This window comes from Clarias gariepinus, chromosome 15 (assembly GCF_024256425.1).
Source record: "Clarias gariepinus isolate MV-2021 ecotype Netherlands chromosome 15, CGAR_prim_01v2, whole genome shotgun sequence".
Lineage (NCBI taxonomy): Eukaryota > Metazoa > Chordata > Actinopteri > Siluriformes > Clariidae > Clarias > Clarias gariepinus.
The window spans coordinates 16,862,371-16,889,317 of record NC_071114.1 but is presented as its reverse complement, the minus strand read 5'-3'; the positions used below and the strand labels follow the sequence as shown (position 1 = coordinate 16,889,317).

Sequence of the window (26,947 nt, the reverse complement as noted above, 5' to 3'; positions counted from 1 at the left end):
AGTTTGTGAAGGAACGTGTTTAACTCAAAGGACAAACATATGATAAGGGCATTTTGCAGAAAACAAATCAAGAGAACATGATTGGAATTTCAAACAGAACACCTTTTGCAAAAACAGCTTAAATTAATTTAAATGCGACTGGGGGATTACAGAAAAATTAAAATTAATTCCTCTGCAAAATAAATGACAAAGAAAAAAAAAAAAGAGTGAAAAAAAAACACTAGGATCCAAAATGTCAACTCATAAGATACATGAAAAGCTGATATGCTTCAAACTGAGAGTAAAAGCATTTAAATTTAACATAAAGAAAAAAAAATCCCAAGCAAAACACAAACACTTTTTTCCATTACATCATACGTACCTGGCTTCCATCAAACACACTTTTTCTTTTTCTTTCTGTCTTTCGTTTTTTTTTTTTTAAAGACTTTCTTACCACAAGCACCCAACTACAAGGAAGCAATATTCCCTGAGCCGGTGGGTATCAACTCTCCCCTTCTTTACAAAACCTTTCAGCCGAATGTCGGATCAGTGCACAGGAGACCACAGCTGGATTGATTTGCGGTGTATCTGAGGCATGTCCAGACTTTAGATGTAAAGATTTAAGCTTTGGTTTGATTTGTGGTGCTCAGAGGGGGAGAATTGTCCCGGTGCTTTAGCTAGGACTGTACAGTTCTCTACACTGCTTAAACTTGTTTGAAGGTCCACAAGGCTGAGAGAGAGAGAGAAGTTTTTTTTGTTGTCCTCCATCTGTCCATATTCCCACCCTCATCTATATCTACATCCTCCAAAACCATCATCTGCCAGAAAGAATCCAATTTCACTGCTGCTTTAACTGTCAAGGTTATAAAACTTTTAAAAAATACTTTTCAGCCTATGTTTATTTGCTATTGTATGTCTAGCTTGGTTTTGCTCATGGATATGATCAGGTGAAAAACAAGTATAAGGTAAAAGTGAATTTGTGGGCATTTGTAATATTAGTGGCACTTAAATTATATTACTATGCCTTATGTTATAGTTCAGATATTTCTAGAAAATAAGTTTATCTAACACACTTTAACCGCACAATTCATGTACAGTATCACCACACTGACAAAATATTTTTTTTATTTAATTTTAAATGCATATGTTTTATTTATAAGTTTATATGCGTTTGAGATTGTAAAATATTGCAGTTCCTCTATAATCCTGCAGGCGGTGCGCTCTAAACTATTTACACAGCACAGCATCCTGTTTGGTAGCAGCAAATTATTTGGATTTTTTTTTTTTTTTTAGAATTGTACGAAAATCTGGAAAAAATCGCATTGGGCTAGTTGAAAAAAAAAGAAAAAAGTCATGATACTTATAGAATCAATACAAACCAATAATTAAAAAAAAAACCTAAATAGTCTTTGTTAATTATTGACAGAGTAGGATCATGATCAACATCAATTATTCTTAAGTATTATTTTTTTTGTTTTTAACCATCAATGGTTTATGTATTAGGAACCTTGTGATATAATCTTTTGTTATTAGCCTGCATGATTCTCAATAGCTGAACGAAAATGAAATGACATGAAATAGGATTCTTGTCTGTTGCTATTTATCTGTATCTATCACCCAAACTGTAGCCAGGCACCAGGAGCGCCATCAGGAGCAAAGTCTCTGGATCTCAGTTTGTGGACCCTCCATGAGCATGTCTAAAGGGAACGCTGCTGTCTGAACATTTCTTTCAGAAGGCCAACGTTCTGACTGCCCTTCTGACTGGCTCAGGAGTGTCTATCTCTCTAACCCCCGGAAATAACATCACATCCCCGTCTTTAAGAGGACACAATCAGCCCTTTAGGTGTGTAGCAATGAATAATAATAATCCAAGACTATTTTCATGATAATCTGAACTGAATGCTTTTGGGGATGTGTGGGGGTGAAAAAGTACTCTTTGCCTGTCAGGGGGTCCTTCACTTTGTTACTGCAGACTCACAGCAGCCTATAACGATGGCCTCCATATACACACTGTATTCCAACGTGATAGTCTTTAAACTGTACACTGCACCATAAAGAAAAGAAAATACACAATAGACAAGATTGACCCTGATCCTTTGGGTTTAGGAAGAAATCCACGCTGCCACTTTGACTTAAAATGAGGTTTGCAAGCTGAGCGCAGGGATGAATAGGAACCTTTAACTTTAATGGCCGTTTAGTGTGGAGCATGTACTAGTAATCAAGGTGTCGTTTCATTACGCTGAAGTGTGTGGTGAATGTCCTGATGCATTGTGTGTGTATGTGTGTAATGAAAGCAGCTGCAGTGCTGCACTCAAGTAATTGGAACTATATCTAGCAAAGAAAGAAAGAGAGAAAGGATGAGAAGGAAAAAAGATGACTCTTCTATCTCTGCATTATCTCTTTGCAGCCAGCAGTTTGTTTTTTTTTGTGTCCATAGAGTGTGTGCTCAAGAAAGACAATCACTCTTTATTCCTCTGGCTCTTCACTCCATTAGCAATGAAGCAGGAACGCTTTGTCTCGAGTTGTATACAGGACTGCAGGCGACCTCTGTCAGGACTCGCCTATTCAATCTAAATTTTAACCGGAACAACTGTGGGAAAAATGCCAGAACGGCAGGAACTCCATCCATGCGTGTGACATGGGGACAACCGGAAGCATGTGGAGAGAGAAGTGCTTTCCTTCAGGCTTGCGTTTCTCGCTATCGAGCTTTGTGGAGTTACCGTAGTGAATTATGGAAGACAGGTCGCACGTCCAACAACTGAAGTGGTCATCTATCACACAATAAAGAGGCTGGGCGATCCAAGATGACGGTTTAGAATTAAAACTGAATGAACGCAGCTTAAAAGGTTTTAAAAAAAATTTCATTTCATGTTTTTTTTGTGCGCATCCAGACAACTACTATGTAGTGGAAATGTACAAGGCCAATAACTGCACATTCTCACAACATGATTGTGTATGGCTAACAGGAATTAGCTCGATGTCCAACCAGGACAGAATTTTTTTTTTTTTTTTTTGTATTAAATATACTGTAACTTTGAAAGATAGCAACTCAGTTTATCTTGATGGGATTTGTGTCAATGAATACTGGATTTTACACTAAATAAACTAGGTTTAGGCTGGTCAATTGCTAATGTTGACATTAAAAAACCATTATAAAGTTCAGTGGCAGAGTGGACTTCTTCTAAACAGCGAGCACTTACCTCTGAGGAACTCACACTAGAAAGATTTGTTTGTGTGTTTTGGGTATTTTGTACAGGACTGACTGTTCGACTGTCACCTTTCTGACCTCTCTCACAGTGACTCCATCTTTTACTGTGGTTTTCTGCTTGAGCTAGGGCTCTCTCAGAGCCAAAATGTCCATCTGCAAGGGCATGAAAGGCATCACAGGCCAGAGCGGAGGCCTCCAGAGCACCACAGTCCCAAGCAGAAGGCTAAAACTGTCCCCCAGAGATACTTACTCTCACCTTTAGTTTAATGGATTTTCTTTGAGAATGCTACATGCTGTGCTGCTGGGGAAGTTGGAGGGGGCAGAGGGTGCTGACTCTTGTGGCAAAAAGGGAAAAGAAAATCCAGTTGTGGGCAAAGGAACTCACTGACAGCTGTCTTCTCTTGTGAAGTGAACCATATGTGTCTCATAAAAAAAACATACACTGGAATAACAACAACAACAAAAAAAAGGAAACTAAAAACTCTCCAAAGTCTTTTTTACTGACACAGAAAAAAAAAGAAAACCCAAGTGATATCGAGGCAAACAAATGGAGGCTTTGATTTCATTTTAGCAGGAAAAAAATATATGAAACTTATAAATATATACGCATACATCACAGATATATGTTGTGATGAAGATATGTTAAGATAACAGGAAAACAAAAAACAATAACAAACAAACCAATCAACATAACAGACAGAAAACACCACAGCACAGACACATATTGAGATGGGGAAGGTGGACATACACAGGTTAGTCATGCCTGGCTTGGCCAGTATTTAGGCAAGGGATTTGCTAACAGGATCCCTATAGCACCCCCATCAGGCAAGGAGAATGGCTGCATGCAACATGTGTTTTCTTTAATGTTCAAGCTTTAACGTAGTATACAGTATTTGCTGTGGCTTTGTGCTTCACCACACACACACACACCCGCAGACACACCCGCATACACCACTGGTGGAAAGAGAAAATGTTTTACACACTGCTGCCATGGCTTTCCTTTGCTGCCTTCATTTTGTTTCAGATTTTGGCTAACTTGGTTAATAATTTTGGCCATCCAAACCATAGATATATATACTGACTAGATGTCGCCTTGGGCCTCTAAGCATACGTCAACATCGCCGCCATCTTGGGTCGGGATCTTAAGGAAGTGCCAAAGTTTCCCGGCATTCAGATCAACTCTGAAGATGCCGGACTTGTGTTATATACAGTAGCCCAATCGTTTAATAAGCTGTTGTTAATACTGGAAGATGTTTTCACACTACGTACGCACGTTATGTTTGCTTTTGTGTTATATAACCATTTTACGCTGGGTCATTGTATTGGAGGCTTGCTGATGTACAAAATAAGCCAGTACAGATCAAATGTTTTAACTAACATGTATTTTAAAGTATGGATATCACACCATTGAAGCCATTTTTGTAACAATAGTTAATTTTAAGTTTACTGAAGTGGAAGAATAATAAACTTACACCTAGTTTTGAAGTAGAATAATATCAAAAGCTTCAATTTTCCCTGGACTCGATCATAAATACATGTCTGTCAGTTAGAACAAAAAAAAAAATAATAATAATAAAAAAAAAGTGAGACTTTATGATGATTTAATTTCTGCCTAGATGCAGATGCTAAGTTCCCCATCCTAACATTCTGAGGTCTGTTGGTCAGGAAGTCCATTTTTTTCCCACTTTGTTTGTTTAACCCATGTCCTTATTAATTTAAATTTTGCTCTATTATTTATCTATTTATTTATATTTTATAAATACTTTATTTTATATTATTTATATTTTTATCAGCATCCTTGAAATTGTTTTGTGCATTGTAGAACAAATTAATTAATTATATAGGTGTGTCTAAGTATTGTATATGATATATTACATATTTATGATAGAACAGATTTATAATTACATAATTACAGTATATGATATAAGTAAAATAATTAATTAATCTATGTTCTATCATAAATATGTGATATAAGTAAAATAATTAATTAATCTATGTTCTATCATAAATATATCTCTGACATTTATAATAAACCAAATGGCTTGAAAATTGGTTTAAAATTAAGCAAATGAAGGTGATTTAAATCGTTGATAGTTTTCTGCCGAAGTTAACTAATGCAGAGTAGACGCGGCTTCCCCCGACACAAGATGGCGGCCGCGCTGACGCATCGTTCCTATGGACAGCAGTGTCAGAGGCGACATCTAGTCAGTATATATATCGATGATCCAAACACCACATGAGAGACTGGCTTATGAAGCAAGGAATCGAGTGCGTATTTTTAGCTGTAGGTTTTGAATAATTTACTGGTCTTCCCGACATGCACGCCGCCTAGCAGCAGGGCTTCGATGACTGCCAACAGCGAGGCCTTCAGTCCAACTCAGTAAGAGGTAGCAGACGCAGTGGAAAGCCATGCCACACACTGGAGTCAATGACATTTTGTGCATTTTGGTGGCAAACAAAAAAAAGGTGCACTAGCCGTTGTTGAATGAAAAGAAGTGGGGAGAGAACAGGTGACCATATTGATTTGTTGCTTTCACATTTATGAAAACTGAAAAATACAAATAGCAGCAGAGAAATAACAGGAAAAAACTAACAAACAAACAAACAAACAAAAAAAAAAAACAGTGGAGCAACAGCCAGTGGCAACACCCTTGCAAAAAGACACAAGAATCCATTAAACTAAATTAACCTGAATACCTATCAGGGTTTACGAATCTTTACTTTCACATTGTTAAAAAAAACAAAAAAAAACTAAAACTAGGCTTGTGCAATCATATTATTATATCATATTATATTACATTTTATTATTTTATATTATATTGTATTATATTACATTAGTGGCACAAGTTTTACAACTTTTAAATTCTTTATTTATTTCATAGTATTTTTTCCTTACTATAGTGCAGTGAAACCTTGGATTACGCGCATAATTTATTCCGGAAGCGGGTGTTATTTCAAAACACTCATAAACCAAATAGAATTGTCCCATAAGAATTAATGGACACTCAAGTTATAGCCCCAAAAAATAAATACATAAAAATAATTAACACAAAATATAAAGTAAAAATAAAACTATTTAACCTGCACTTTACCTTTAAAAATAAATAAATCCTACAGATAAGTGTTTCCGTTTGCGCACGCAGGCGTTCTGTGTGTGTGTGAAGCTAAAGTAAGAAACCCCTCCCCTTTTCCCTTCTTGCCTCACACAGTTACCTTTCCTCCACTATTTTCACTCATGCGCGTGCACACAACTTATAAACAAAAAATCTTTCTAATTAAACTCGATTGAGAGACACACTAACGGAATCACTGCTGTAAAGTAACCTTTTTAATGAGACTTGCTTTTGCTTTACACATGCGCTGTACATACACGCATGCAGACAAAAAATAAAATGTGCTTCACGCACAGACACGTGGTCACAGTGTTGTAGTTAACGGTACACGCGTGCACGGACATTGATTGTACCAATGTCAATCAATGTTGGCTCAGTTGTGATCACGTGACGCTTGGTGTCAAAAAGCCCATGCGTGATACATGGTACTCGGTATTCATAAAACAAGACTTACGGAACACTCGCAAACTGTGTTACTCGCAATCCGAGGTTTCACTGTATTGTGTTTACTCTTAAACAGCATGATAAAATGCCATTTCAACCACCTTGTTATAAACAGTTGTGAATCTAATTGCAGAGGGAAAAGAGCACGCATGGTAGACAGCATAACTGTCATGCTTTAGATTTTCCAGATTCAAACTCCTTTAAAGAGTCAACCTTATAATCTGAAGGGCACAACTGTTAAGGGATGTCACGAAGCACATCACTGCTGTATAAACTAATAAAAACGAACATTTTGCCTTTGTTCAAGGCCGATTCATAAATAGCTAAACTACAGCAAGTTGCTGCAGTAATGATGTCTGTAGTTAACAAGTAAACCAAATGACACTGCATGGATTTTATTTATATTTTTTGTCTTGCATTTAATCAGTTCTGAATAATTACATTGCTGAATCAAGGTTTTGGTATAAAGAAAATCAATATTGCACAAGCCTAGTGAATACACAGATTAAAAAATGCACCAAAAGTCAGCATGTTACTATTGGGAAAGAATAATCAGTAATTACATTCACATTAATCAATCAGTGATATGTGGCTTACATTTAATTGAAAGGTAACAGACATACCAAAGCATTAAAAGCTCATTCATCTGTGTGACAGCTCAAACACAGTCGCACACAGTAATATAGCTAAAACCCCTGAGCTGATGCTTCTGTCAGACTCTATAAAGCCCTCATCAGAACACACAACTACTGTAGTAGTATTATATTAAAAAAGCTAAATAAAGTGTGCGTTTCTAAAACATTTCCACTTTTGCTGCTCAAAAAGATGATGTGCACACGCATGCACGCCCTCACACACACACTGTCAACATTTAACTCTTGAAATTTCGGCAGCCCCAGATTTTGGGAACTTTGGTAAGGAACGCACACCCTGCTCACAAACATTTTACAATCAAAACAACACACCACAAAGGTGTCTATTTCTGAAAACAAACAGTAATAAGAAAATTAAAAAGGTACATACTGGATTGCGATGTCTTTTGAGAGATTTCATTGGTGAAGGCGCCAATGCCTTTGTTCGAAATAGCCGCCAGGGAGAAGAAATACTCTGTGTTCGGTCGCAGACCCTCCACCACATACGACGAGGTTGGGTTGAATGATTTTGTTACCTATTTGTTGAGGAAGAGCAAGTGAAATGTGAAATTGAATAACGTTACATATTGTAGAATGTTGTCCAGTGTTCATTTGGGCTTTGTCCATCACACTGTATACATACTAATCAGAAACAGTTACTCTACATTCATACTAGGAAGTGCTTAGTAGTTTGTCTCTTTCTTGTGCAGCAACAACTACCTGGCCATTGTGGAAATGCAAAATGCACAGCCTAAAGTCCACTATTGCACACCACCACTTCACTTTACGTGTTTACTTCTTTGACAAATAAGCAGAGCAAGGTAACTGTACAATCCATGTGCACCCATCAGAGGTACCAATAGTATATTAACATTACTGTAGGATTTTCAGTTGCTCCCATAAAGTGGACCATCCAATCTGCATGCAACTTTGCACAAGTTTTACGTTTTTCCCGATGCAAACTTTCCATTCTTGGGACCGACACTAAGGATGCATTCAGTGGATAGGTTAAGACACTGGCTGGGAATCAACACCGGTCCTTCAAATGGCGTGCAAACGGCCTACCATTGAGCTAACATTTGCTTTTATCTTTTATATCAGATTTAACTAAAAATCATGCTTTTTCTGCCTTTTTGTATGTCATACAAATTTTCCTCAGAACTGAAAAAAAAAGAAAATCAATTAACATGCTACTTGTTGCTGAAAATGAATAAATGTGCTTTGATGCTTGCTAGTGTGAATGTAAGGTGAACAATTGTTTAACCAAAGCCAAATCAAGGTACGTTAGAAGAGCAAAAAAAAACAAAAAGAAGCAGAAAAAAAACAACAAACAAAAAAAGAGGATGCAACAGACAAAGTGCTTTTAACTAGTCATTTAAATCCCTCACTTAAGCACATTGTTAAAATTCCCAGAAGGGAACCCCAAAAATGTCTTGGAATATTCCTGTAATTTATAGAATCCTGTAGGCTTCACAGTAGCTAATTCTCATGCTCACAGTAAGACAGTGACATTTATGCAAGTTTATACCACGGTGCTATGAATTTTCACTTCTGATTTGTTAGGCGGTTTATTATTTATTAATTTCCTACTAAAAACAGCAAATCTAACCAAAAAAGCAACTCCATGTCACATATTCATGCACTTCTTGTAACAAGCCGTGTTTCAGTTTCTATAGTGACAAATTACAGAGCCAATGTAAATAATAGGAGAAACATGTTCCTCTAAAAACATTTTTGTGTTGCCAAATTGCTGTAGGTAACAGGAATTAAACAGTGTTATTTGCAGTTACAGGAAAACAATTCTTCGGTTGATAACAGTACAGTACCTCACACCTCTGTTTCGTTATTTATTTTTTTTTATAACAGAACACACAGTTTTTTGTTCCTTACATATTGGAGAGAAATAATAAAATATAATGCACCTGATTCCCTTGACTGCCTTCTTTATAACGAAGCTCATAACTAATGATCCCCTCTTTGTCAAATGCAGGCTCCCAGGTCAGCTCGATGCTGGTGCTCGACACCTCGCCAATCTGAAACTTGGATGGCTGTCCGGGAACTAAGAGGCAATCCAGAGTGACAACATGACAGAAAGGTTATAAAACAAGACACTAAAGCATGCTAAGTACACTTATATCTTCATAAAATGTAGCCTCTATAACAAATTTAAAGCTATCATTTAAAACAAGATGCCCGAGAACTCAACAAACCTCCCTGTAGCACTTTGACATGAATTGAATCTGAAAATGGACCATCTCCTACTGAGGTAAAAGCCAGCACGCGGATAGTGTAGGTCTCAGAGGCTACAAGGTTCTGAATTGTCGTGATCATGCTGTCTTGCACATTGTGAATCTGCCATGCGGCCATTGGCTGAGACGGGTCCATTGTATAGTAAACACGGTAGCCCTTGATTTGACCATTGGGCTCCTCCGGCTCCTCCCAGCGCACCATCATGGTGCTGTGGGAAATGATCCTAGCCTGGATGTTCCTGGGAGGACTGGCAGGAGCCTGCTCCCCTGTTCTGGCTTCCACTGGTTCGCTGGCTGGACCCTGGCCGATGGTGTTCACAGCCGAGACGCGAATCTCATACTCGGTGTTGGGCGAGAGGCCGCCGATACTATAGCGCGTGGTGGTGATAGAATCCATGGTCTCAAACTTGCTGTCTGGGATTTTGGCACGGTACTGAATGACATAATAGGAAACAGGCTCGGGATTGCCACTGTCCCATGTGATGGTGATGCTGGTGGCTGTAGTTTCAGTAACAACTGGTGTACCTGGAGGCTTGGGCAGGGCTGAAGAGTGAACAGAAGTTAAATAGAAACATTTCTAACAGTTAATCATCAACAAGCATCTTACGTAAATAATTAAACAAATGTCATTCTGTTTAAAACGTAAAGAACTACCTACTTAAACCAAACAGAAAATTTACAGAATACAACTAACATGAACCTCCAAAGCAACGCAAAGTTAAAATAGGGGCTGATGGCAAATGTTATGCCCATTGCAAAATAAATACTAGTATAAGTCAAAAACTATCCACACTCTGTCCCCTCCACCCTTCCCCTTCTTTTCTCTTTTTTAAAAATGTATGAATTTATATTTTTTTAATTAAAATTTTGTTTTTGGAGGTTGGCTTGGAGTTAGGGATGGGTTGAATGGGGGGTATTAGAGGTGTGTTTAAGGGGTTTATAATATTTATAAATAATTATAATTATTAATACAAATATTTACTTTATGTCTGTTTAAAAATCAATAAAAATATTTTTAAATGAAAAATAATCCACACTCAGGTTATATTAAAACTTCTGTCTCATCAACGCTTTCCGTTTAGATTAGATTGCCGTCACCTCAATCACTGCTGTGCGGATGTGAACACATTACATCAGTTCATCTGAAACTGCAGTGCGAGCAAAAAAGAATGGGAAAATGGAAACCACCTGTTTGTGTGGTCTGAGGGTATATATGGTGCTGGAGCATAAACAGAAGTGTTTGGTTATCTTTAAACAAATTTTGGGGCGATACTCTAAAACTTTCTTAAAGACAATCACTACTGGTGATGAAACATGGATTCATCACTACAAGCCTGAGAGTAAATGGCAGAGTACGTACTAAAAACATCCTCAATCACTGAACAAGAAATGTTAAAAAGTCACCCATCGGCTGAAAAATTGATGTTTACAGTTTTCTGGGCTTCTCAAGGGCCAGTATTGGAACATTATCAGGAAAAAGGTTTAACAATCAAAAGTGCTTGCTACTGTGAGATGCTTATTGAAGAGCTAAAGCTTAACCTTTAAATTAAATGCAGAGGACTGATATCCAATGGCGTTGTGATCTTGCGTCTTAAAAAGATTTTAGATGTTAAAGCATCCTCCCTATAGTCCCAATATTGACATGACAGATTGAGAAGTGTTTTAAAAAGCAAGGAAAAAATGTAATAAAAATTTAATTCTACAGTCAGAATGCGGATACTTTTTGACTCACCCTTGTATATTTAAATATTTTCCTAAATAAAAAAAAGATACAGCAATCCAAGTGACAAGCATGTCCACTCTTACATTTGACAATAACTTGGGAAACAGCCTCAATGATGCCCAGACTGCTCATGGCCACGCATGTGTAGTTGGCTGACTCATGCACACTGTTCAGTTCCAGAACGTTCCGTCCGACTGGCATGTCATCCTCTGGTGTCAGGTCCTCCGAGTTAAGCATCCACTTGACATAAGGCATGGGTGAGCCCACTGCCACACAGGTGATATTGATGCTGCCGCCCGGCATGATCTCGTGATTGGTGGGCAGGATGGAGAAACGAGGGGGCACGCGCCGGACTGCAAATGCCCAGAGAAGGATGGAAAACAAGAAAAAAGAGAGACAGAAAGAAAGGGAGAAGAGAGGTGACAAGACAGGGTGATGAAAATGAGTCCTTCTTTAGAACACAGGTGTTGTCTAAAGATAGGACGATAAATCATAAAAAGTGAGAACAAACTCTAAAATTGTTTAACTCAAAATAAGGATAACATAACTAAACTAACAGAACTGCTTCACCAACAATATAGATTGACATTAAAGCAACAAATTCATGGCAACAAGGTTCCATTGACTAATATTTGACCCATCACAGCACATTTAATTACACAAAAATCTATCACGAGTTTCTCATCTTTTAACCTGGACCTCTGTGTGTAAACTACATGTAAAGCATTGAAATATGAGTAGGAAGTGAGTATGAAAAGAAACGGTAGAGTGCTGAAAAGTGCTTTCAGTGCTCTACGTTATGTGCGGCTATCAGGAAGAGACTAACAGAAGCTTCCTGGGGATCTTCAAGGGGGTCATTAACTGTGAGTAAAAGGAGCTAATTTCAGCCTACATTCAAACAAATATACAGTATGCGTGACTTAATGTATGGGTAAACTAGTCCATTAGCTAGGGAGCAAAGATGAGAAACCTTAATCAGATTTTTGTGATCAAGGGTAGATCAACTGGACAAAGCCTCTTTGAGATTTGACACGGTTCCATTGATAGATGCAGCTATCATTTTCACAGACATCATGCAGAAAAGGGTAGAGAAAAAAAAAAAAAAAAAAAAAAACTCAACAGTAAAGTAGGGAAAAAAAAAAATCAAATAGAGATTTAGGATAAAATGCATAGAGGAATGTAACTCAAGGGTCACTAGCATGCCCAGACAAGGACGACTGAGGAGGAGGAAGAGGAGAAGAAAAAAAGAGGGGGTAGAGAACACGTACAAGAGAAGAAGAAGAGAAAGAAGAGGAAGGAGAGCGAGGAGAGGGGGAGGGGAAACCCACTTCAATGCTGAAAAAGTTTCGTTTATGTCTCTGGCCTGTCAGACTGAATGTAACAGGAGTGTTATCACATTGCAGTCAACGGCAGAAGCCGAAACGCAAAGCAACTTATCTTGGTGTTGATTTGTTTTTTTGTAAACAAAAAAATGACATCGGAAAAGTAGCTGATTTTAACTCAACTAGCCATGGATATAAAAACAAAGGGTTACTACTTTGAAACTTAAGAAACAACAACAAAAAAGACAGGGAATACACTAATCTACAATGGGAACAATTAAGAACTTGTACAAAAGGGCCGTCAAAGATGCTGTCAAAATGAAACTTAGAATGAGTGAGAATGGCATGAAGAGCGAACAGACAAGATGGAAAAGGCATTTATGAGGAGCTCTGGGTTGACCAGACTGTGGAAAATGGTCTTTTCATAACTTGTCCAACTTCTTAGCTCTTAGTAATCTTCAATCATGTCATTTGGATGAATTCAGGCTATTCAATGAGATACAGTGTTTGTATAAAAAATTCACCTTTCGGGATGTTTTCCTGAAGGACAAGGATAATCTAATATTTACACATTAAATTGAAGAATCATAGTGATGTGTAGATACAAAATATGTGACAAAAATAGCTCTAAATGTGGGACTTCTGAACTTAGGGATTGGGACTAGAAAGAGCTACTATATATATATATATATATTAAAATGAGAGGTTTTGTGTGTGTGTGTGTGTGTGTGTGTGTGTGTGTGTGTGTGAGTGTGTGAGTGAGAGAGAGAAAGAGAGAGATTGTGAGTGAGAGAGAGATTGTAAGTAAGAGAGAGAGAGAGAGAGAGAGAGAGATTGTGAGTGAGAAAGAGAGAGAGAGAGAGAGAGAGAGAGAGAGAGAGAGAGAGGCATGGAGGTTGAGGTGCTAGGGCTAGGTAAAAAAAAGGATGAAATTAAAAGACAAAGATACGAAAAGGACAGAAACAACAGGTGGAGTAGACTCGGGCAGCAGAAAAACAGACAGTAAGGGTTAGACAGACTGAGATGAACCTTTTTCACGATTACTTAAGGGCTTGAAGCTAGAGATGAACAGATAGGAAGGAAGCAAAAGGAAAGAGGACACAGAGGAGACCTGGTCCAACTCGAGCAGAAGTTACAGTTCTCAGTGGGTTTGATTTTTTCTTTTCCCACAGAGGGGCTTGAAATCCAAGAATTGACTCCCACCAGGATTTTAAAAGCTTCTAAATCCTTGCACACATTTTTCTATAATTCAGATCATAATCATGTTTATAATGACATGAATAAAATGACCTTCACAATCCTTGTTAAGTGGAAAAGTTAAGACCTTCTAAGACAGGATAATCAATTCCAGTCCTGGGGGTAATTTGGTGATTTACTTTGGCGAAGACACGACTGAATTATCAGGCAATCAGGAAAATGATTAAACTGTACTAAACCCTGGCTCTTTAAGACTGGAATTGATGATTTTCCTTCCATGGTCTCTAATAACGGATATTGGGATAGAAAGCAAACCATTAGTTAACAGGTTAATGCTATTTATTTGTGTGTATGCTTATGAATTTACATATTCCAAAGAAACACAGTATTATACAACAATTGCCCTTTGAATGTTCTAGGGGGAAAAAAATTATGTTTTTTAAAAGCTGGTGCATACCCAACAAACTCTAAGAAAAGGTGAAAGGGCAGCCTGTATGTCACAAGGTCATGCATGGGTGTGACTGCGTGAAAAATTAATATAGTATGGAACCAAACTGTCCACCAGATCTTCGAACTGGCCAGGCCAATCAAAGCATGCAACCCCACTCAAAAATATAAATACAGCAAGTGCAACTTTAGCAACATTTTTATATGGAACACGGACACATATAAATACACACAATCAAAATAGTGCTGGAATAAAAAAAATAATAATAAATGAAAGAAATCACCAAAGCGCACACAGATATTACAGTGCAGGTGTGTTCTTCAAGGCACTGACTACTGATCACAGACGAAGCAATCTCATGGTATGGACCTTTAAAATGTAGTGCAACAATTCTCACCAGATCTACAGCACCAATTCATATTAGAAATGGGACGATAGCCCTGCCAACACCGAAGAGGACTAATACGCAGATATCCCTTTTAACAATCGCGAATGAAATGTCATGCATAGAGACAGTGAAATAGTTCCACGCAGCTGTCATTTTTCACTGTTAATCTGTCACTCAAAATGAATGCATCGCAGGAGAGCAAAGCAAATACTGTAATTGCAGTTTTACTCACTGTCTAATCAATCTATCATTACCATTATGCTTATTTGTAGAGGATTAAAATTAACACTTTTAACATTGTAGGTCTACTGAAGTCTTTTTCAGGCAACCATACTCCTTTTCCTATGTCAGCAAAATATTAGTACTTTTCTTTAATGAATATATTTTGTTAGTATAAGGAGGGCGACATGGGGGTTAGCAAAAGGGAATCCTTTTGGTGGGTTTTTTCCGGTTTCCTCACACAGTCTAAAACCATGCTGGTAGTTTGGTGTTTCCAAATTGCCTACAATGTGTGAGTGCATGCAGGGGATACCCTGCTGGATAAGCAGTGCTGAAATAGAGGGATGAATATTTTAAGGGGTCTGTTTTAGAGCACCAAAACCTACATACTGTAACTGTCAGTCATTTTAGATTTGTATGATCTTGCTCCTTCCCAATTTTGGAAGAAAAATATGCTCATTTGGCATCTTTTTGGTAATATTCTAATGTAGTGTCCTACACAAAACACAAAGGTTGGCAGGACTGAAACTGGAAGTTTAGTTGTCCGGGGATGTAGCTTTTTAACTCTTGCTGGGGTGCCAGAGAACCAGCCAGAGGACCTGAAGCTCTGGAACAAGAGTGAACAAGGGCTGAAACCTTTCACCCTTGATGCTAATGACTGCCGAGCTAATAGCCATTACATTGCATTATATTAATGTTTGGCTTAAAAAATAATATCTTCTTAAAAATTATGTTGGTACTTTTTTACCTAACTTAAGTTTCCTTCAAAAGTATGTGTCTTCTCTATTATGATAGGATTGAAATTTAGATTTGCAAAACTCTCAGTGAAAAATCTACTGTATGTGACTTCAAAGTTAAGACAACAATGTCTCAACAATTTATTCTTCTGGCAACAACAAAAAAAAGGAACTCTAAATGAGTCTTGAATCATCCAGGTACACGTCAACATTTGAATCCTAGACTATCGATCCATCAGGATTGTCTGGCTTTGAAGAAAGGCTGCATGAAAGAGTGCCGGTTTCAGGCTTTAGCTGAGCTTCAACACACAATAACTTTTTTAGCTTTCTGCTGTCATATACAGGATGAGTTCATCATTGAATTCAAACTTAATTGACAAAGTCCGCTTTCGCTTAAACCAATAGTTCAGGAGGCTGGACCGAACTGATTTAGAGCAAAAAAAACCCTCAAATCCTTATTTCAAGCCCCGGTGTGGCAAAAAAGACAAATCAATGAATTAAATAGTAGACAAGGTAAAAGCCAAGGTATAAAGAGAAACCGCCACTTTTGGTACTTTTTAAACATTGCTTTTGGACAGGATATAAAGGAAAGAGTTGTGCCAGACCAGTGTTTTGAAGGTGAGCACTATCTGCCATTTTGGTAAGACACAGTCTGTCCAGCCCCAAAATGAAGAAGAGAAAAGCGAACAAAACTCGCAGCCCATAGTGCCACCTCGAAGCAGAGATTACACCTTGCTTTGGTCTTGACACCTGAAAGGTTCCGTTTCACGCGGGGTGGTGTTTTGCTGAGCATTTTCAACCACAGGAGGTTGCTCACATTAACTGAAATGCTAGACAGTCTCATTGAGGCTTAGAGGATTCAGCACCAGTAATAGAAGTTATTACTGGTACAAAGCCGCTGAACATCTGTGGCCGGTTTATCTGATTATGGCAAATATGAAGCTGATAGAGTCTGGGACTGCATTACTTGTGAGGTTTTAGACACGCATCTTAGCCGACCAGAGAACAGGGTGTAATCTAACTTTCTTTTCCATTTTCCACATCAAAATGCACAGCAAGACATGCGAGCACATGCAAGGCAATGCATACAGACAGCTGCAGGGGGAGTGAACATGCACACACATGCAATTTAGCCAGCAAACAAAAATATATTTTAACACAGCACAGTTTAGCACAGCACAGTATTCCAGCATCACTGAATAGGCCAGTATCTTTACTAAATTAGCTTAAACCCCTAAATCATACATTGTTCTTTCATTACTCAGAGCAGAACTGATGAATATATTCAAAGCTATATTGGCAAGAACAAGGAGAGATTAGAGGATATATTCACACGGGTAGAATTGTTTATTTTGCACATTCTTTACTCCGAGGATTTTAAAAAGGATTTTAGTGTACATATCACATTCATTAATTTCCTTGTTAATTGGGTCTAGCAGTAAATTTAACCTTCATGTGTTTTTCTGATAGAAAAAAAAACATATTATATATATGAAGGTTAAAACACATGAAGGTTAAATTATATATATATATGTATATATATATAATTTATGATATATATATACATATATATATATATATATATATATAATTTGAGTATATATATATATATATATATATATATGTATGAGTGGACAGATTTTGTCCACTCTGTTTATTAGCAAGCAAATTTAAAGCTTTGCCATCATACAGGTGCAGCCTCATGAGTCCTAGTAGGGATCAAGTTGTGATGGGTAGACCAGACTTGACAAATATAATCTTGCCAATAAATGCCAGGCCCTGAGAGTCGGCGTGCTACGTTTTCATTATTTATACCTCTAACTCATGCTCAGGGCCTGCGTGATGACTACTCTTCCCCTCAACTCCACCTTGTCTTCCACTGTAGGTGAATTATTGAAAAGGCCATTTTGTTTCAGGACAGACATTACGAGATGGTTTAGCAATACAGTTTAGCATGGGGGTATTCTGGCAGGATTTTACGAGAGAACACGGGAATGTTTGAGATGTCTGGTTTCCTTTCTACTAATGTCTTCTCTTCTGCTAGACAGATAATGAATTCATAAATTCTGGTGCAAGAAGTGGAAAAAAAAATCTTAGTGCTAAATTTTCTGAATTCTGTAACTGAAAATGTAATACAGAATTGGACATGCTTCAGAAAGCAGCCTGATGAGCTACAGCTCAGCACATGTGGACTATTATGTTCAGTGTGTAAATCTCGGGAACACCGATGGGTCAGTGTGAATCGGGTGCAACATTTATCCAATGCAAATGCCAGTGGAACAAGCTGGAATTGGGCAATTAAATTTGGCTGGTTCTCTACAGTGGTTCGACCAGGATGAAAATGTAGAGAGTCAAAATAAAAAAACAAAACAAAAAACAAGCCACTAGATTTATGTTTGGGCTTAATTTAGGCGGCTTAATGAGGCAAATCATTTTCTGAAAAGCAATTCAGACATGTGCCGTCGCTGAGGGGATCAAATGAATCATAAATCCTGGTTTGATTGAACCAGCTGAATGAAAAAGGACAAGTGGGAGTCAGTCAACAAAGTGGTCCCTGCTTGCTCTGTGCCAGTTTGAAAAGCCAACCTTCTGCTCTCTCTGAGGCACTGTCAGGAATTTAGAGATCATCATATTTGCTGCCGATTCCTGTGAATTATCCACAAGTACAAAATTCCACAGAAAGCAATCGCACCCAATCGGTTTTATTTGCCACAAAAGCTATGTAAGTGAGATGACAAGAACACTGGCTGTAAACCTAGTGTTTTTCTTTTTGCTGTAGGTCTATGTTGGAACTACAAAAAGCTATCTGTTACAACAGTCAAGTGCGCACAAAAATACAAACCACATTTAACACAGAGAAAATTCCAACAACATAAAGGGGTTAAAAATCATACACAAAGACAAAGGCAAACACATACTACTGTAACATGTAATTTACTCCATAAGAGGCCACAAATGACTTCATTTTATGTTTTAACACAAAAGGAAGTAAAGAGAAGTTCACAAGTTTACGGAAACACAAGGGCAAGAAAAGAAACAAAGCGCCCACAAACATTTCCATTCTGGGCATGCAAAGAGCATAGCTACATTCTCCCATCATGCATGTATAATTCATATGCTTATTCCCATGACATCAAATGCAATAAAGCTTTTTTTTTTTCTTGAGCAGAAGCAATACCAAAAGATGCAAACACGAAAAAAGCCCCACAATGCAAACTCAAATGTAAGGGTTTAAAAAAACATAAGAGCCCGAACTTTGCGGGTTTCTATAATTTCTAATCTTTTTTTTCTTTCAAACAAATGAAAAAAAAATACTAAATTATTAAGTAGGTTTAAAAATGTAGTTAATGCTCATTTAAGCTGCTAATGAGCTTTGTAATAAATAAATATAGATTAAAAAATGTAAACATCGTTTTTCGCCTTTAATGTGGGTAAAAAAAGTAAAAAAGAAAAAACACACCAACCTTCTCGAAGCTCTGAGGGATGTAAAGGGGTTGATGCAGAACACAATGACATGAGGAGAAGAGAAAAATAGGGGAAACACAGAGAGAGTAAAAAAGGCCACCTCAAGGCTTTAAGCTGCTGCATATCTCTGCTTTTGCTTTTCTTTCCCTTTTTGAAGTCTACATCTTATAGCAGTGACACCCATTTTGTCACAATCTTGCCCGTTGCTTTTTGACCCAGAAGGACGCCGATCACCCCAGTGCTCGCTACAAAGCACTTGGGGTTAATTTAAACACGTCATCACATAAAGAAAATCACAATGTCTTTTTAGCCACCTAAAAAGCTCCCATGGTGGCCCATTTGTTTAAATTAGAGAGAAAAGAAACGCAAACGAAACCACTGAAACAACTAAATGAAAAAACAAAAAAACAACAAAAAAAACAATAAATAAATAAACTTGCCGCACAAAAAGCATGACTTATTAAATTTAGCAGCTACAATGAGAGTAAAATTAAAAACCCTTCTATCAGCAATTTTAGTGAAAAACATTAGTTTAGATAGTCTATTTAAATATATATATATATTTACATATATTAGATTGTCAAATTTAGCAGATCATCAATAGAGTTTTGGAGTAGCTTTGCACTGTAGCTGTTAATTTCAAGTGCAGAACACTTTAGAAACCAAAACACATTAGACTACAGTCGAGATTAGAATCAAGCTTTGAAAATGAACGGAAGGAGACATGTGATACATCTTTTTAGTGTTGGAGGTGTATCAGTGAAAATGAAAACACTTTGTTTAAAAGCAGAATAATAATTAGAACAGCAAAAGAACACGTCGCATTGCTTCCATATAAGAGACGTGAATTCTAGATCAGAGACAGGTTATCTAACATTTACTCAAGGAACATTACATAGAAATTCTAAGCATCTTCTCTGTGTTAATAATTAAAAATGTTATTGCTATAGGTTGTTATAGCCAGTGGTTCTCATTGCCAGTCCTGCTGACTTTGTGCAAATGTGAACTCGTTTCCTGCTCTATTAAACCTGACTCAATAATTGAAAAAAATCAGTTGAATGAGATAAATACAACGGCACTAGGAACCCCTGCTTATAACAATAACATCATTTTTCTTTATATCAAACTGTTTTTCTTTTTGCAAAGGTTATGACTTTTTATCTTTGGCAAAGGTTATTTATCTTACTCTATACACTACTGTATATACTAGTGTGGTCTGCAACATAAGAGTTGAATACTCATTCAAAAACATATTTATCCCCAATCCTGATTTTAATACCTTTATATTTTGATTGCCTTGTCAGCCAATCAAAATTAGACTTACCATCATCCACTTGTACCTGAAAAGCTCAATAGAGAAAAAAACCAGCCGAGAATTTTTGCCATCAAGTCAAAATGCTCCTATGGTCATTCTCGTTTTAAAAAGCAGCAATGTAAAATTTGAGGAAAAGTAAATAATTATGTTACACAAAACCCAGTTTAAACGTTGCCTTACTGTCTAAAAGGACAGGGTTTGAGTAGCTTAAGTGACGGACTGGACGGAGAGGATCTCCGAGGCCAGGTTGCTCCCTACCTCGCACATACAAGTTGGCAGGGGAAGAGTAGCGCACGCCTTCCACGTTTGTCGCTACACACTCATACTTCCCCTGATCCGTCTCTTCAGTGTTCTCAATCTGCAAGGCCCCTGGGAGGAGGGAAATGCCCAAAAAGAATAAGAGAGAAAAAGAGAGAAAGAGAAAGAGATGATGAGCAAAAAGCAACAATTGCACAAGGAAAAGATTGTAAACACTAGACATGATGTCAATTTTTTTTTTGCTAAAATTCATGAGGATGGGCAATCTCTTTTTTTCAACTCCATAGTCACTATTTTTATAGCTTTTGATGTAGCATTGTGTTTGCACCCTTGACCAAAAAAAAGTCATAATTGGGGATGTTTTGGCTATGAGCTGTTTTCTGCCCTTACTGTACTTCATAAGTAAAATGTTATTTAAGTCTATTAGCATCTTTTCTGCCAAATATATTTAATTGTGAGTACGTATGTTGCAAGTGGGTAAGTGGATTCGTCCATATTCTTGTTCCTGATTGTAAAAAGATAGTCCGTCATTCCTGAACACTAATAAGTCACTAAAACTATTGCCGTATCACTACTTGGCTGCAGCTGGCGGGATTCAGAACTAGTAGGGGCTGCTATACAGTAGTTACAGTATCAAGGTGCATCGAACCACCACAAAGTGCATAAGGTTGTTCTCTAGTTCTTTAAGTTACTTGTCTGTTGAGTAACCACAAAAGCAAAAAACATCCTCTGTTTTGTAATTGTCCAACAAATTAGTCACTGTGAATTTAAGACCACAAAACAAGTAAACGGCAATGCCTTCATCTTTTTGCTTGTGTAATGTTATTGACAGCTGGACACACCAGGATCGACGCTACCTGTTCTTTTCAGTATATACAAACTACAGTAACAGAACCACAATTATCTAGCACAGCCTGGATTGTTAGGAATAGACCTGAATGTCATCATTCTCACCATGGGAACGAGACCAATTACACTCCTCTGGACTCCAAACCTGCAGTCTTCTTCCAAAGACAGGGTGACACCTTGAACAGCCATGCCACTTGAGAGGCCCTAAAAATTAACTGGCTGAAATGTACTTCTGTGCACTACAATTACACCGCATCTGGTGCTTGTGTGACAGACCATGAAGCTGCTCTTTCAGACACTTCTGTGATATCACCAGCGCCCCAGCTCATTAGAGAACAGATCTTGTTGTGTAAACTGGTGGTAATGCTATGTTTTGTAAGCAACTGTATAGTTAATTCCTTTGGTAGCTATAAAGCTTTAGCATCTTGCAAAAAAAACTACTGAAATGTAAGGTTTGTTGTAAACCACAGGAGTGTTCGATAAACACTGTGCTTGTACAGTATGTATGCTAGGGGCCTGTATGAACACAACGGGTGTATTACAGTACGTCCATATGTGCCATAATGACACAATAAGGGCTGGAATAATCCATGTGCTGTAAATGTGTTGCAGTGACACTGTCTATATCTGTATGTATCTGCTCAATCCTCATATAAAACATACTTAAAGTAGGCAAGACTTTGTATTTTTTTAAAACAGAAAACCATTCTGGGTTTGATAGTTCTTCAAACACATCTACATCAGTCTGGTCCATGAGACGGGGAGTATGCATCATTCAACACAACATACTGTACTCATACAATCCTTTTTAAAAAGGAAGACAAACACAACCAAAAGAACACTTAAGTGTGCAGAATATATGCATTTTTTCAACATTTCTACAGTAGAATTTTTTATTATTATTATTGTTATTTATTCATGTTATTTATTTATTTTGCATCACCCAGATTTAAATACAGTAAGGTTATGGTCAGAGCACAGGCTCAGACAGGGTTCGGTGCTCTGGGCTGAGGGTTAACCATCTCTTTCCATCTCTTTCAAGAGCTGAACATTAGCATCTTAAAAAAAAAACTAGGATCTAAAACTTAACTTTGTGTTGATCTGCCCTGAACCTTTACTTCTGAGCCACACTTTGATATGCGAGTCTGACAGAGGAGACTCTCTTATACTCTTAGAAAAAGAGAGGCAAGCATTTTGTAAATGGTAAATGGTTACTGATTCCTTAAATGTAACCAACGTTTAGGGCCATGGAGTATAGTAGAGCTTTGATGAAGACCTGTCTCCTCTGAAAGGGATCATCTTGACCATGACATGCAACACTAGCCAAGAACTTTGTGCTGTGAAATGATCTGAAACATATCAGACCAGGAACGCCTTGGCACTGCTATCTTTCACTGACTGCCTTGATTAGAAGTTGTGGTATTTTAACATCTTGGCTAGATACCAAAGTCTGTTTTATACTTGTAGACTGATAAGAGAGCAGTACATGGTGACCCAGACTAAATTGACTACATTATAGATTGATAGAGCAAGTTCAGCTTTTTCTTTTGTTCAACATTCTAACATAATACCAGAAATGCCAACTCATCCTCCCTACCTTACACCCACCACCCAGTTTTATTTCACGTCATCACCCTTTATTCTGAATACATGATATTTCGGTATAATCTCTGCCCTTTAATCAAGGACTATTTTAGATATAAGCCAGATGGAGAGCTACGCTTTGTCATCGGAATCAATTGTTTCCCCGAGATCAAACTCATCTCCTACACCTGTAATCAGTCTGACTCACCACTTGAACAAAAGTAAAAATCATACACAAATAAAGATCCTTCCAGACCACACACAGCTCTGTACTAAAGCTCCTGCTGTGTTCTTAGATGCCTATTTTCAGTCCTTCACAAAAGCGCAGGTGTCAATAACAGCCTTATCCAAGTGGTGTTCCTACCACCCCACTAATCACTCGAATCCCATCAGGGAGGCCAGGCCAGAACAGCATGTTAACGTGCTGGGGGCAGGTGGGCCTATAGATGTGTGTGTCCGTGTGTGCGTGTGTGAGGATCGTATGATGTACACTGAGGATCACCTGGCTGTATCAGGTGAAACTAGAGTGTGTTCTAAAGTCTTCTCAGGTGATGTTACGTAGCCTGTCGTGTACACAGACGAATGCAGAAAACCCAACCATGCTTGCTGCTAACTGCATTTTAATGTTACTTAACCGAGCTGAGATAATTAAAACAAAAGCTCTGCTTTCCTTTCTCGGTTTCTTTCTCACTTGCTCTTTTTTTTTGTGTTTTTTTTTTTTTTTTCCGAGGGCGATAAGTCTTTCGCTGCCCTCTCCATGACCAGCCTCAAAGGGCTTTTAAGAACCGGGTCCGCTTTTAATCAGCTAATGACTCTGTGGGAGAGCAGCTATAGATCGCCGGTGAGAAAACCTTCAGCGAAACAAGGGAGGTAAATAGATTAAAAGCTATTAAAATTCCAACAGCAACCCAAGAGCATAAATATTCAGTTTTTTTCCCCCTTGTTCATTGTCCAAACTGGGTTATTTTAGGTGATGAGCTTTATTAGACTGGATCAGCTGATGTGACTTTCCCTACTGACTTCATTATGGATTTGCCTGTGGTTTTTCTTCATTCGAATGCTGGGGAAGAAAAACTACACAGAGAATTCTTGACTCAGGAATCCCACAATGATGCTATTTTATTCTTTTTCAATATGCTTTTGTCTTGTGTGATGGTTCATGATTATAGCATGATGCTTCTTGGAGCAAACACACACAGCAAAGCTCATTAAGGTATCCCGGAGGTACATCTTTAGCTTATATATAATCTATCCTTCTTTTTTAACTGCTAAATTTTTCATCACCTTTTTTGTTGAAACCCTTTGTTGTCGGACACAACGAGTGCGATTTGCATGCACACAATGTGAATGTTTGAAACGCTAAGCCTCTTTTCTTTCTTTAACTAACACAACGTAATTTTCTCTTTTTGACCGTGCAGTCACTGGCCAAGAGAAAAAGTGTGTCATTAAACGGTGCCGAGCCAGGACATTTTTGACATGCTGCTATCCAAAACAAAATGCCTTTGATGTCAAAAAAGCTGGTCTTAATTATTATTCTTTATTTATGACCGTTATTCTATAAGCATGACCGTTTAGAATTCCCCAAATTCCTGCTGCCTGTTACTTATTCTAAGACTGTAGGATAGCTGGCGATGAGAGAAAGAAATATTTAAGAAAATTTATGCAAAATAAGTAAATTATCTCTTTGTAGCTAGTGGAGCTATTGCTTAAAGGATGCACCATGATCAAAGGCGCATGGCATTTTTTTTACGATAAATGTTTGTTCCGCAGAGTGCTCAGGCTGTGCGTGTGGAACACAGAGAGAAAACAGTCCAAACAGGCCAGCCAGCATGAACCCGCCAGCTGTTATGACAAACAGAACCATAACAATGATAATAAGGGATTTGAGAGAAGAACATGGCATTACATATCCATGAACAAATGCTGCCACACTGGAAACACAGACTCGGAGGGAAATGCTCCCCACAAGAACAATGGCGTTTCAAATAAGCCGTGAAATGAAAACAGCTTCTTGTTTATTAACCCTTGTGTCTTAAAATATGTTTACATCGAAAATCTCAGAGAAATGTCTGGGCGTCTAAGATTTGCTTTGTTTGGACTGTAGCTACGAGTTTCATGGATTTTTTTTTTTTAAAGTAAAGAACTTGCTTCCATGCTTGCTTCAATCTCTCTCCTCAAACCATACTGAACTGCTTTGACATGACTTCTCACAGCATGATACACTGGGCTATGTCCACATTACAAGCCACATTGTTCAATTCCGATTTCGTCAGTAAGGTCGGATTTGCATGTCATTAAGGTTGACATTAATAATTATAGTACAAGTGACTGTATTACAAGACATTTACATTGACATCTGATAGGGACGCGCCTGTCCTCCGAAACGGCATGTATGCATCCTTTATACGCGTTTGTATTTGTGTAACCATTCATGTAAAACAATGAATGCTTAAGGATGAGGTCATGGAGCAAAAAGTCACAAAAAGTTACATGATTTCTGACTTGTCCATTCTCAATCAAGTCACATGACATCGTATTCCATGTATCCCATTTAGAACCACATACAAAAGTGACTCAGATCCAATCTGAGAAGCATCAGCACTGTGCTCCTGGCTTAGCTAAAAATATGATTAGTATATGTATTAAATGCTATAATATGTATTTACTGTACTGTATATAAGGGATTGCTATATAATGTAGAAAGATGGTCTGAGTTATAAGGGGTAATCTTCAGACCATATCATATGTTTTTTTATTGGACTGCAAGAGAAGGAGTACAAATGGAGGTGTGTGTGTGTGTGTGTGTGTGTGTGTGTGTGTGTGTGTGTGTGTGTGTGTGTGTGTGTGTGTTGTAGTAGTAGTATCAGAAAAACATGACATACTTGATTAATTTCAATAACAGCTCAGAGCCAAAAGTAGCCTACCTGTATTGTTTACACACTCACATGCATCACACGCACACACCCTGCACCTCTAGTCCTATTTGTGTTATTCAATTAGTTGGCACTGGCAAGCTGTGATTGATTTGTTTTGCAGGATCGACTGCATGGATATGTTTTTTCTTGCATGGGTGGAACTAATTAGTTGGAGGAAGACGGCCTGGAAAACTGCTCATCTTTCCTTGCTCTTGATCCCTGGTATCTCATTGAATCACATTATCTATAAGCGTTATGTATGTATGACTTATATATATACACATTCAAAAGTCCATTCAACAAGTGTCCAAATCATACCCACACATGACTATGCATCCTCAATCAAGCAGGCATCCAGTAAACACACATACACACTTGACACCAAGGTCATTAAATGGGAGAGCAGCAGCATGAGGCTGGACAATGTGATTGTTGTCATGTTCCATCTGCTCGCTTGTGGTGCTCTCACAAACTCAGCAGTGATGTGCAGCGACCCCAGACCAATTAGCATACTGTCTTCCTGTCGTTCGGACAACACTTGAGCCTGCTCCCCAAAAGCACTAAGTCTTTGGAGCACGATTGTTAAAGGAGACACCACACACCTGATTTCTGTACTACACAAAAACACCTTGCATATTTCTAATAGACCCGGCAGCTATGTCATGACCCGGCGGTATAAAAAATGCTCAACCTAGGCCTGTTGGCTCTCAGCAAAATCTCCTTTATGGTCCTCTAATCCCATTATGCAAATACAGAGTTCATCAGTCACACTTTTTTTTATTTATTTATTGATTTTTTTATGAGCAACGCTATGATTTATGTCCTGCTTTTGGCCAGGCATTAGGGATACCGCTGCTGATGTGTTCAAAATATCGGAGCTTTCGTTTTGTGTTGCTTTACTG

The 26,947-nt window shown here is 38.0% G+C and overlaps 1 protein-coding gene across 15 annotated transcripts in view; it reads right to left on the bottom strand.

Annotated features, from left to right (window-relative positions):
• ptprsa (protein tyrosine phosphatase receptor type Sa) overlaps window positions 1–26,947 on the bottom strand; it is a 266,166-nt gene that overhangs the window by 70,924 nt on the left and 168,295 nt on the right. For all 15 annotated transcript variants that reach the window (XM_053513183.1, XM_053513182.1, XM_053513193.1 and 12 more), the window contains 5 exons: window positions 20,698–20,808; window positions 11,432–11,701; window positions 9,587–10,168; window positions 9,299–9,435; window positions 7,768–7,912 (listed from right to left, as the gene is read on the bottom strand). In XM_053513183.1, the coding sequence (XP_053369158.1) occupies window positions 7,768–7,912; window positions 9,299–9,435; window positions 9,587–10,168; window positions 11,432–11,701; window positions 20,698–20,808 (1,245 nt within the window). The remainder of the gene's footprint in view (window positions 1–7,767; window positions 7,913–9,298; window positions 9,436–9,586; window positions 10,169–11,431; window positions 11,702–20,697; window positions 20,809–26,947) is intronic.